Genomic DNA, 13196 nt, shown 5'->3' on the forward strand with positions numbered 1-13196 from the left:
CCTTGTCACACTGCTAGATCTGACCTCTTGCTTGCTAATGTCCCCAATTTTAGTTATGTGCGCATGACCTGTGTAGGTCACATGTGTATATGTGAAGGAGCAGTGTTGGCAACAGAAGTGACAATCTCACACCAAGGCATGGATACAAAATTCAATTGAGAGGAACACTGAGTTCCGGGCTGAGCTAATGCCATAATTCAGCAGAGCCACAGAGAAAGCACTGAATGTATTAATGGATGCAGACACCAGCTTCTTGAGAAGGAGTTAGGAAAACCCAGGTTGAAATTCCCCATTCAGCTATGAAGTTCACACTGATATCTCTCAGCCTTACCTACCTCTCGATTGCTGTAAGGAAGAATGGGGCACAACCTCATATGACACCCCAAGTTCTTTGAAGAAGGACAGGATACGAACATAAGTAACAACAGAGATCACATTGCCAACATTAAAAAACCCTACATTTTAAGGAGTATATGATACAATGGGCGAGAAATGTTGGTCATGAGATATCAACGGAGCAATGGGAGAGCTTGTGGAATAAAAGATTAAAATTTACATGTTATCCTACTGTAAGTTGCTTTGCCTCTGCAAATTGCAGCCAATTAAGTGGAAGGATTTTTTATTATTGGTTTTTATTGAATTACAATGCAACTGATATACGAAAGGGTAGCAAAATACATAGGAGTAGAAATATCTCTGAAACAGACAATACTCCTTCCCTCATCAAACACTCAGTAACTCAACCACAGGTAGTAACAGAGGGCCCAATCCTATCCAACTTTCCAGCTTCAATCTAGCCGCACTATAGCCCCAAGCTCAGGGAACAAACATGACTTCTGTGACTGCCTCCCCACCACAAGATGCAGTACATACCCTACTGGCAAAGATGCATCAGTGTTGGAAAGTTGGATAGGACTGGGCCCAGAGTCAATGAAAATATCTCAAAACTGTTGAGATATCATCTCCATTGCACACACCAGAACAAATCACTTGGTTGGGGAACCAGTATTCCTATTTCCTCAAAGCTTGCCAATTGAACAACATAATACGCTCAACTTTGGCTTCCCACCCCACATACATTTTTGTACACAACCAATGTGATTTGGGCAGAAGAAAAATGTTCTACTGCATGAACGTGTAGCACATTTAGATGATCAGAATATTCTTCTGATAACTGCAGTTAAAACACTACAGTCAGGCTTTTCAGGGTGAGATAGAAATGCAATCAATAAAATTGATTCCAGATTATTTTGAGACATCTGATGCACAGAAAAAAAAAATAATGTTGTGATAATGTCACAGCCCAATCACAGATTTGGCTAATGGAAGAAAGTTTCAAAAGTAAAAGCAAGCTGCAAAAGGAATTTGTTAGCAATTCCAGCAGCTAAACAAACTAAATCAACCATACATTTAAAAAAACAAAAAAACACTGGAGTTACAGTTGGTGTTAATTTAAAAAAAAAGTCTAAACAAGGTGTCTGCAAGCAGTCCTAGACACCTTTGTCATCACAAACACCTTGCAGGATCAGGCCAGCATTCCAACAGTTAATGTCCCATAGAAGTCACTGTTCATGGGGCCCAAGGAGGCAAGTGGGTGGGCTCAGTGGAATTATGATATGGTTCCACTTCCACTGCAAGGCTCATCAGGTAAAAAAAATGGCAACGTTGTTTGGTGAATCCTCCGTCTTGGAGGAAGACGTTGGTTTCCTTTGTTTCCTGAGATCAGGGTTGTTCAGAAGTGTGTAGAGCAGCAACCACCTGGTCCTGGCTCTCTCTGACACCCTAGGAACTAAAATAAGATAGCAGTATTTAGTTCGGAACATATTCAGTATCCCTTTCCACTAATCCCTTCCACTAATTATTACAAACCAACAGGCAGCTTCTCACGTCACTGCATATTCATATGGTAAATTTGAAGTGGCAGTACCAACTAGCTGCAAAAGCATCAACAACCATCAAAGTTGGGATTGTGCGCAGTACTGCCAAGATAGGGGAGATACTATTTTTACTTGCATGAATTTGATCCAGTGCTGTGAGGACCCAGAATCCAGCAACTTTTTAAAGATCACGAAGAGATGCTAATTCAGCAGAAAAATATGACTTCACCTGCATTCATCCGCAATCTGAGCTGTAGAACTCCACAGGCAAAGCTTTACACGGCATATAGAATATAAGCATCATCACAGCCTACTGTTTGTACATCAAACTGCTGTTAAAACACATTAGGAGTAGGCAAACTAGTAAGTTGGCAACCTCAAGATATTATTCTGTCATATCTCTTTGCATGTTATTTCTGTCCATCCTTTGTTGTCCTAGAACAGGGGTGTCCAAACATTTTGGCAGGAGGGCCACATAATCTCTCTGACACTGTATCGGGGGGCCGGGGGAAAAAAGTAATTAATTTACATTTCAAATTTGAATAAATTTACATAAATGAATTTATTAGAGATGGAACTTATATGAATGAATAAAGGTCTTGCAGTAGCTCAAGGCCTATAAAAGGCCTTGCACAAAGAAAGGGCAGCCTTTCCTTCTCTACCACTGCTGCATGACAGATGTGAAACAGCAAGCAGTGGAGGGAGCCCTCATCGCACAGCTCAGGTGAGAGATCATCTCTGGGCTCCAACAAGTCTCTGGAGGGCCAGAGGCTCATTGGAGACTGGGGGCTCCCTGAGGGCCTGATTGGGAGCCCCTGAGGGCCGCAAGTGGCCCCCGGGCCGGGGTTTGGGCACCCCTGTCCTACAATTAACCTTAGAGCATTTCCTGAACTTCCTATTCTTGGGATTCTGGGCATGGGTTTTAACTATAAAGAATAAAATTTGGCATGAACAGTTTGACATAGGATATCACAAGCTGTTACCAGAAAAGCCTACTAAGACAGACACTCCTGAGATTCAGTGAGAGACTGAGGACACAGAGCCAGTTCTGAAGCAGCCCTTTCCAAGACAAGCCACCATGTACTGCCTGAGGACGTTTTGGGAGGAAGTCCTGAGGTTAGCTTTTCAAAATCTGTAAGGAGTCCATTACACCCTCCCAAGAGGGACTAAACAGTGTTCTCAGGAACATGCCAGATTTCTCCAAGCAAGATTCTGAAGCCATGTTTGAGGCTAAGTTGCATTTGCAGATGGGCCTTCATTATCTGCGGGTTCCATTCCCATGGATTCCATCATCCACAGGGTCCGAACCCACAGATTGGGGCCCTACCTGGACCCTCTGAATAGAGGGTGTGCTCTAGTCACATCCAGAGGGTTTCTGAGGGCCTCAGACAAAAAAGATGCGACTTCCAGTTTCTCAGGGAAACTGCAAGGGGCGCTTTTATGCCCTTATAAGGCTTCTGAGGCCCAGGGAAGCTACACAAGGCTTCCCCAGCCCTCAGAACACCCTCTGGATGCAACCAGATTGTAGCTCTGGTCACATTTGGAGGATCTAGGTGGGGTCCTAATACAGGGATTTAAACATCTGTGGATTTCAGTATCCACGGGGTTCTAGGAATGGAACCCCTGCAGGTAAAGACGGCAGCCTGTACATGCATATTAAAACAAATTTTTAAAGACTGATAGTGCAATCCTATGCATATCTACTCAGAGGTGGGTTCCACTGTTTTCAATGGGACTTACTCCCTGGGAAGTGTGTATAGGATTTCAGCCTGAAATAGGCTGCAATTCTAAACACACTCACCTGGGAGTAAGTCGAATCTGATTCAATAGCACTTTCTTCCAAGTATATATTCGTAGGATTGCATTGTAATGTAAGACAAATTAAGATCCCAGGCCTGACTGAAGCTAAGTCCAAGTGTGAGAATAGTACATTTATCTCATGAAAGAGGTCAGCTGTCCAGCTGAGATTAAGTCACACTGCGCACGAGAAGGAATGTTCCATTCAGGACTTTCTACAGGCACTTCACACACAAGAGTCAGCCTTGGATTAGTCTGTATATTTATTTGTTATGTTTTTATCCTGCCTCTCCCCCACCAGCATGGGTGCTCAAGGCAGCTAACATAAAATATACATAATAGAACAAGAAGATGAAACATTTGCAGTGGATAAAGGTTCTCTAGCAGCAGCAGAGACCCACTCCAACCCTATTTCATCTCCTACAGTCACGAGGAAAGTGAAATGGCACTGTTTACCTGTTCTCGTTGGCTTAGTAGAGCTCATGTGCCTGATGGCGCCCATGTTTGATGGCAGCTTTCTCCCGCTAGTTTTGGTAATAAGGATGTGGCAGAAGCAGACAAGGATCGGATTTGTGTGGTAGTGGTCTGTGAGCAGCATACCAACCCACGTCTTGAAGCCTGCAGGCAAATGATGATTATTCCTCATAATCAGATCAGGTGTGCCAGATCTCTGTCCCCCATGGCTGAAACCAGAATCAGTGTGTGCCCACTGGATGAAAAGACAAACTTCCACATCTGTTTCTATCAAAGGGTTTTGACCCTTTATGAAAGGGTAAGAATCTCCACCCCCCAAGGCCTCCAGAACATTCCAGGCACTTACCTGAATCACATGATTCATAACCCTTTGGCATTACTGACTTGTCTAGGCGTCCTATCAGCCAAGCCCCTAAGACAAGGCTACGCAACAGCCTCATCAAACAGGACGTCAGTCCCACCACCACGGTGAAGAAGAATAAAAAGTAGGTGAAAATTTGGTATGCTTTCCTGCAAAAGAAGAGGCAACAGTTGAAGAGTTTCACAGTCCCACAACAACTCAGAGGCAACATCAAGTTAATTGCCCTTTGGGCAGAACCATACATAGCTGTGGATGGACTATACAAGGGGCTTGGAGATTGGATTTAGGGCAGATGCAATCCCAGTTAAGTTGACTAAAATATTCAGGAGTAGATTATTGTAGGAAGTAACTTAAGCCATTTCTGCCCAACATTGCATATATGCAACAGGGATCAAACGTGTATACCTGAGGGCCGGGCAAAAATTCCAGGAGACAGATGGTACAAATTGTAGGATGGATAGAGCCATAGATAAGTTGAATGAGCATTACTGCATTTGCCCCTGTGTCGCTGGGGAAAACATTACTCATTTGAGTGATCAGTACTGTCCAATGAGGGAATTGTGGAGATTTATATAAACATTTGTACTGACTGGAGAGGAACTCCTTTCAAAGGGAAGGGACAAAACTGGAAGGGAAAGAGGTGGAGCAGGAGGGGCACAGGCAGATTAGGTGGGTGACCCAGCATGCTACAAGGAAGATAGTTGAGGTTTTGGGGTTCTGGAGAGAGGGTGAAAATGGGAACAAGGGGGAGATCAAGATGGAAAAAAGGGAAGGCTCCACGATTCATATGCTGCATCTGGAGTGGCTCATTGTGCATTCAGACAAAGATAAGGGGAGGCCTCTGAGCACACAGGTAAGCCATCAAGCCCACTTGCAGTAGGGGAGCTTGTTTTCCTGCTGAAAAAAGACACTTGACCAAAACCCCAGGGTACGCTGAGAGCTAGGGGATGGTTGAGAATTTCCATTGGTTCAGAAGCTCTCCCGTCTTGAGTGTTCTCTCAACAGACGTTTTTGGGAAGGATGACTGAGTCTGTTTTCTCTATCAAAAACAGTTCCAAAAATGGGGGGCGGCAGGGGGGGAACCTTGTATACTCACAACTACGACAAGTCTCCAGACCTGGAGATTATGCTGGTGCAACCATGCCAGATCCTCCTCAAGGGAAATTCCTGCCTCATTAGGCTGGCAAGTGTTCCTGACATTTCTGGATTTCTGCTGAGGGATTACCGGCAACGTGGGAGGAGGGACTGGCCCAGCTTGTGTCACCAAAAAAAAGCCCTGAATTGCACTGAAAGTGTGGTTGTAAATCCCAGTGAATTGAAACTCATGGATGTGACTCATAGATATGTCTTCCCACAGAATACTGCATGTTTGGTCTGGTCTTGAGACAGCCTAAGATCTCAGAGACAGCTGCTGCATCCCTAAGATGGCAGGGTGCTCATTACAGGGCTTCCTCAGAAGACGTTAATAAATAGAGTCTAAACATACAAGAAGCGATGTTCCTTCAAGTCACCAGGATCAAGGCCATATAAGTCTTCAAAGGCTACAACCAACATGTAATGACCATGAAAATAAACTATGGTGTCTTTTTCTCCGGCTCCTCCCAAGGATAACAACTCTTCCTCATCTCGTACTGATTACCTTAGCTGTCCTTCAACTACACATGCCATGCAGTGAAAAAAAACTCTGTTCTAAGAACCAAACAGAGGGAGGGTATCACTTTGCAGCACTAACCAGGGAGGGTATTGCTTTGTGGCACTAACCAATTATCAAGAGCCAAAGGCTTGTGTTTGTCATTTGGCAGAATCTTTGGTTGAAGAAAGAGCCAACCAGCCATGAAAACCTGCAGCTGCTTGATCGCCATGATGATGACAAGTGAGAGGCTGAAAAGGAAAAGACAAGATGATAAACAAAATAAAAGGATGAGGAGGGAAAGCATTTCAGACGGTGTGTTGAGAGACCAGCATTTGGCTGCCAGCTTCTTAACCTGCTTTCACAAAATCCTGTTCTTGCTCAGTGTGAAAGAAGCTGGTTCTCTCTAGTGATTAAGTTCAATGATGTTTTTAACAGGCTGCGATCAAAAGGTTGAGCATGCAGGAGAAACCAGTGCACGTAGCCAGAGCCTTCCTGGTTGTTCTGACTTCAGCAGTCACCTCTGCCAATGAGACAAGCTGCCTTGAAAATAGGAGCACCATCTTGGAACTTTTGCAGTGAGAACCACAAGGGAGGTTTCCTGTGGTCTACCAGCTCCCTCCAAGATGTGCACATTACTTCTTGGGGTTCTGGTCTACAAGTTTAAGCCATTTCTGCCTAACATTGCATATATACAACAGGGATCAAATGTGTACACCCATGGGCTAGGCAGAAATGGGTTAACCTACAGTGCAATCCTAAGTATGTTTGCTCAGATGTAACTTCTACTGTGTTCAGTGGGGCTTACTTAAGATTGGTTACAAATGTAGCCTTAGAAAACTTTGTCCACTATCGGCCAAATCCTATGGTCACCCTGTGCTGCCTGTACTCGTGTTCTGGAAGCATACAGCATGTTCCAAAGGCACAAAAACTGGACCACTGTCACACTCTTCAGTGTACCCTTTCAATGTCCAACGTTCCCCCTGCCCCTCGAGTCGGTCCTGAATGGCAATCACCTTGCGCTACTGAACTCCAGTCAGCCTGACTTGCCTGTGATGGTAGCTCAGTGACTAGCATGACAATTCAATATTGTAAGTGCTTGGAGTGTCCCATTTGGGGAAGGGGGTGCAAGATACAAATATTCCAAACAAACACACACATGGACCTATAGCATCAGCAAATCCAAATTTTCAGCTTGGTACATTTTAAAGGACAGGGAAAACAGAGCAGCTCTTGCAATAACCAGTACTTACATCACAGTTCCCCACTTATCGAGAAGTTCCATCCACTTGCCATGCTTCATGGGCAAAATCACAAGGTACATGAGAACCATCCCAGCCACAAACTGAACTAGATGAATGATCAGGTACCCTAGGAAAAACCAAACGTACAAGTTTCCAACAAGGGTAGGGGAAGTCAACCCCCAGTAATTTATGCCTAGAGCTCACAATACAGATTTTCACTTACCCCAAATTATGTATGCTATTTGCCAAGAGATGTATCTTCCAAGTGCTACCTGTCAGTGTAAAGAGAAAAAAAAAAAGCAAAAGAGAGTTCTCTTATGCAGAAATTCCACCAACATCGCACAGAAGAAAAACGTATTCATAGCATCTCTACAAAGGAGCCAAGTAGGCAAGACGACAGCTCATGCGTATGTCACATTTGGGGCACCACCAATTTCTTACAAAGCAAAGTTTAGAGCAGGGGTGTCCAAAGTTTTTAGCAGGAGGGCCACATCATCTTTCTGACACTGTGTTGGGGGCCGGGGGGAAAAATAATTAATTTACATTTAAAATTTGAATAAATTTACATATGTTTACATAAATGAATATATTAAAGATGAACTTATATGAATGAATGAAGGTCTTGCAATAGTTCCAAGGCCTATAAAAGGCCTTGCACAAAGCAAGGCTGGCCTTTCCTTTGCTGCCGCTACTGCAACACAGATGTGAAACAGCAAGCAGTGGAGGAAGACCTCATCCCACAGCTTATGCGAGAGGTCACACAGTCGCCCTCACACTGAGAGCAGTTGCGTTGGGCCAGTGTGGGCTCCAACAAATCTCCGGAGGGCCAGAGGCTCATTTTAGACTAGGGGCTCCCTGAGGGCCTCACTGAGAGGCCTCGAGGGCTGCAAGTGGCTCCAGGGCCGGGGTTTGGGCACCCCTGGTTTAGAGCATTGCATGGCTGGATGGAAAGAGATGGTGATGAATCCCTTCCTGCCCCAAACTGCTTCTCCACAGCCATTTTTCTCAAAGTGAGTCTTTGAGACTGGGAGAAAAATACTGGGGATAAGTGATTTCAAGAAGGAAAGCGTGATACAAAGAAGGGTCACCAATTCCTGCCTCCCTAATATGTGCCTCCAATTCTGCTACCCACCCCCCACTTTCTAGTAAAATTGGCACAATCTGTACATTGACGCATTTTATTTATTTACCTACTTAGTACATTTATATTTACTTTCCTACCAATGCACTCAGTGCACACGGTAGTACTCCCATAGCACCAAGAATCCAACTGCTTCAGTGCATCAGGCTCTTTGTTGTATTCATTTCAGAAGCCAAAGATATCAATACTGGTTGCTTATCAAGGAGTCCAATCTGAAATTATAATATTCTATACCAGTGTTTCTCAACGTTTGTCCTCCACCAGACCACTTCACATTGTCCACCTATTTGAAGTACCACCAGAAGTAACTAGCAATGATGTCATCACCAGTTACTTTTGGATTGGGTGGCCAGATACAATGCGACAAACACCAGTAAGAGGCTCAGGGAGGACAGTAGGGCTTTTTCAAGTGTGAGAAAGAAGGCTTTGGAGCTCTTCCAACGGAGCCGAGACTCCTACTGCAGTAGGCTGTTTATTGTGTTGCATTCTTAGTCTCGCTGCTGGGTGGTAGGTGTCTGGGGGTCCCACGAGTACCACCAGACAGCACCACAAGTACCACTAGTAGTACCCATACCACTGGTTGAGAAACACTGTTATATACAGTGTCTGACCCAGAGCAACACTTCCTTCAACTTTGTACAGCACTGGTTTCTCTTGATGCTATCCAGCAATTATTACTAGGTCCTGCACACAACATGCCTCTGAGAAGGCCCTTGCCCAAAGGTGCCTCACAGGTGCCTTACACAGGTGGACACAAGAGAACGAGATGACAGAGAAAATATGAAGGGAACTTTCATAAAATAGAAGAAGCAAAAGGGAGACAAGGAAATGCACTGAAAGACTTACAACCCAATTCAGCAAAATTTCCCCAGCGCCGATGTGGCAAAAAAGGCACAGCTTGCACTGCACCCCACAGGGTAAATAAGCAAATGGAAAGCTGCTTTGAAGTAAGGAGGAGGAGGGGGATATTCCTCCCCTTGCCCTGGGGCAGGCCCCAGCCTGTGCAACAAGTCTACTTGGTCCAGCGCTAGCTAAATCGCTGGCACAAGTCCTCACTGCCCGTGGATCAGGCCACTGCAATCAATCCACCCTCCCTCCCAGGCCTGATCCGCCCATCCCTGCCCCCGTCACCAGGAGTGGGGCACTGCTGCTTCCGCCATTTCATGTGATGGCTTCAAAATAGCCACCAGTCACCCACTCCTTATGATGCTGTAGGGAGTTTGCCACACTGTAACTAGCATTATGATGTTGCAACCAGCTCTATACAATTAGGCTAAAAGTATGGTCTGAACTATACAGTTCTGGCCAAAGCAGCCCAGAATATAGTGCTCTTAAGGGCGCAATCCTAACCCCTTATGTCAGTGCTTTCCAGCACTGGCATAGCGGTGCCAATGGGGCATGTGCTGCATCCTGCAGTTGGGTATCACTCACAGAGGCCTCCTCAAAGTAAAGGAATGTTTGTTCCCTTACCTCAGAGTTGCATTACCCTTATGTCAGTGCTGGAAAGCACATAAGGGGTTAGGATTGCACCCTAAATCGTCTATAAAAACATCCCATACATCCTTCAGTTGGAAAAAAAAAAATGAAGGAAGGGAGAAGAGTATTGCCCCCACTCTTCCACCCTCAACATCACCCCACAGCCCAGCTCACAACCTTCTGTGAGCCAGATTCTAGCCATGGCTACCAGTGGTCACTCCTCTGCAAGGTAGAAAGCTCTGTCCCATTCACTTCCTCGTATAAAGGCAGAAAAATAGGACAAGGAGGGAACACTCACCACACTTTGAGAAGATGAAACCATAGCATCCTCTTGCAGAAGCAAGTTCCTCTTGCCTGTCTGTAACAGCTTCATATGTTTTCTAAGGAAGAAAAACATTGTTTTTAAAAGTTATGGACATACTGAGATACACTGATGCCCTCACACCCTTCATGACCTCCTTCACACTTCCTGTGCATCTGTAAGGTGCTGGTGTGGGGGAAGTGTCTCAAATTAGGGCTTTCAGCAAGTTCACACTTCTGTCAGAAGTCCTGCAGGGGTGTTTCTGTGTTTTTCAGGAGTGCCATCTAGGCTGCAATACAAGCCCTGCCACCTGACTTAGCTTTCAGTCACCAAACTCCAACAGAAGGTGCATCTCCCTTGCTTTGGTACTACTTCATTGTTGGTTGGGGAGAACTGTAAAAATGGTTTTGTTGCTTCAGGGGCATATCAAACTCCACCATGTGCTCCATCTCACTTCCTCTGCTACCACAGCACCTTGAAGTCTGCTACTCTCTTGGAGCAATTGTTAAGGGAAGAACAACCAGGGTGACCAGATTTCATGGAGGACAGAATGCTTATACCTTTAACCATTGGATCAAGTGAGAATGTTGGCAGGTGCAGCTTATTATTAATTAATTACCCCATCTGTCTCCCGGAGGGACTCATAGCAGCTTACAACAAAGGTTAAAAACATAAATTAAAAAACATATTTGCAACACATCATTAAAAATAGTAGTCAAATAAAAGTGTTAAAGGGCATAGAGCAGCAGCTTATAAAAGGATCAGGACTGTAACCAGGTGTTAAAAAGATATAAAAAGATGTTTAAAAGGCCAAGAACTCAGCAGGCTTGTCTAAACAGAAGAGTCTTCAGGCCTCACTGGAAAATTTCAAGAGAGGGAGCAGTTCTTAAGTCAAGGGGGAGGGAATTCCATAGCTTTTTAAACCCTTCCATGTTAAGCTGCACCTGCCAGAATTCCCTCTTCTACACAATGGTTAAAGGTATAGGCACTCTGTCCTCCATTGTAACTAGTTAACCTGAGAACAACTACATTGTGACACTGAATGAATGTTATAATCCATTGATATAGGAAACATCTTGGGCCATGAGGATTGCAGGCAAAGTGGTCATTGAGGAGAAAGCAGTGGCTGAGGTTGATCAACTCTGAAAACAGATAGAGGGAGTTTAGCTCTTCCATAGCCATATGAATTGGAAGGTCTTAAAAATCAGCAGGAAGTTGGAAGATTATAGTCCATAGTGTGGGTGGAAGCACCATCAGCTGGTCAAAGTTTCTCCATTCTTCACTAGCTGATGATGTCATAATTGGGTGATGATGCATCATGAGATCCAGCCTGTAATGTAGTTGGGGAAGCGGTGGCAGGGTGGTTTAAAAGGAGAGAAGGAAGGCTCAGTGGGGGAAGAGAGAGGGATGGAGATGGGGGCTAAGATGAGGGGAGTGGAATAGAAGATAAGTCAGAGATCAAAGAATAGAGAAATACCCTGGGGAAAGAGGAGGGTAAGAGGGCCTGGAGGCAGCAGGATGGAGATAAGTAGACAAGGAAAAGGAGGAGACAGTGAAGGAAGGGGAAACTATAAAAAGGGGGAAGGAGAAATAGGAGGAAACAGTTGGGAAAGCCCCAAGAGCCAAAGGTCCCTTACTGATAGCACCCAGAGGCTGGCCATAAGCCAACCCCCCCCAACCTTCACCCCTGGGGGTGGCAAGAGACTATTAAGGGAAGTGGAAGCAGGACCTCAGGATGGAGAAGAGCATCATTTTAAGTCCAGATAGAGAGGTCCATTCCTGAATGCTGATAAATGGTGAGACTCAGTGGTTATCCTTCAGACAGTCATCCTTAATGTAAGTAAGATCCCCTTCCTCATTCCTTTCTGTAAATACCCCCTCAATAAACCCCCTATACTGGCATTAATTCTGGGTCTTCTTCTCAATTTGTGCCTCATTCCCCACACCCTGTGATGCTGAGCTCACCCCCCATGGGATGAGCAGGCAAGCAGTCCAACACTCAGAAGGCATAGTGGGTGCAAAGGAGAATGCAGGAGAAGATGAGGTATGATAAATATAAATGCCACAGCCAGCAACATAGCTGTTGGCAAACAGAATAGACTGAAGGGTCAGCTAGGAATGGCAGTAACCAGAAGTGACAGCTGCCCCATGTTAAATCATAAGCTTGGAGAAAACTCTCGCACCCATTCCTGCATACCACAGGTTTCAAGTAGGCAAAATGCGTTTCTTCATAAGCTCAGATACTCTGGCCCAATGCAGTCCTGGCATTGCCCAGTGGTAAGATAAGCCCTAGTCAGGTCATTGGGAACACCACATGTGTTTTCCCCGCCTCCCTACTTCATTCTTACATCAGCATCTCCTCCATATATCAATACTGTAACTATAGTCAATATTACGACTGCACTGGTGAAGGCTGACCAGAGCAACCCAAATCACAGCCTGCAACCTCTTTTAATGATGGTGGCAAACTGCAGTTTGGCACAAACCATCAGTGAAAACACCAGTGCAAATATAATGCTAACAATTATTATCTCCATAATGAAGAGGGAAGGCCCATTCAAGATGGGAGGAGGGGGAAGAGGAGCATATACAAGTCTATGGGCGTAAACAACTTCCAATTCCTTGAGCACTGTTAGACTACGTTATTTCTGCACTAGGCGCCTCTAATCTAAATAATATCCATACCTGTAGAAGGCTAAGACACTGAACATGTAAATGAGACACGTGAGAGAGGAAATCACAATGGTGGCAATCCAAACACCTGTGGAATAAATAGTTGTCGTCTTTATTCAGAGACATTTCCTTCTAGTCCCCATCACATCATTTGGACAGTACATTATTTTAATTTTGTGTCAGAACATATTAACTTCCCTACATACTCCAGAAACATGGTTC

At 44.8% G+C, this 13196-nt stretch overlaps 1 protein-coding gene across 1 annotated transcript in view; it reads right to left on the bottom strand.

Annotated features, from left to right (window-relative positions):
• Positions 1 to 615: 615 nt before the first annotated feature.
• The window catches only part of LOC136638593 (stimulated by retinoic acid gene 6 protein-like), a 54131-nt gene continuing 41550 nt past the window's right edge, over positions 616 to 13196 (bottom strand). The window contains exons 11-18 of the mRNA XM_066612630.1: positions 12987 to 13062; positions 10299 to 10380; positions 7607 to 7655; positions 7393 to 7510; positions 6271 to 6390; positions 4495 to 4658; positions 4131 to 4292; positions 616 to 1789 (exon numbers count right to left, since the gene is read on the bottom strand). Of these exons, the coding sequence (XP_066468727.1) occupies positions 1644 to 1789; positions 4131 to 4292; positions 4495 to 4658; positions 6271 to 6390; positions 7393 to 7510; positions 7607 to 7655; positions 10299 to 10380; positions 12987 to 13062 (917 nt within the window). The 3' untranslated portion in view covers positions 616 to 1643. The remainder of the gene's footprint in view (positions 1790 to 4130; positions 4293 to 4494; positions 4659 to 6270; positions 6391 to 7392; positions 7511 to 7606; positions 7656 to 10298; positions 10381 to 12986; positions 13063 to 13196) is intronic.

This window comes from Tiliqua scincoides, chromosome 2 (assembly GCF_035046505.1).
Source record: "Tiliqua scincoides isolate rTilSci1 chromosome 2, rTilSci1.hap2, whole genome shotgun sequence".
Taxonomy (NCBI): Eukaryota; Metazoa; Chordata; class Lepidosauria; order Squamata; family Scincidae; genus Tiliqua; species Tiliqua scincoides.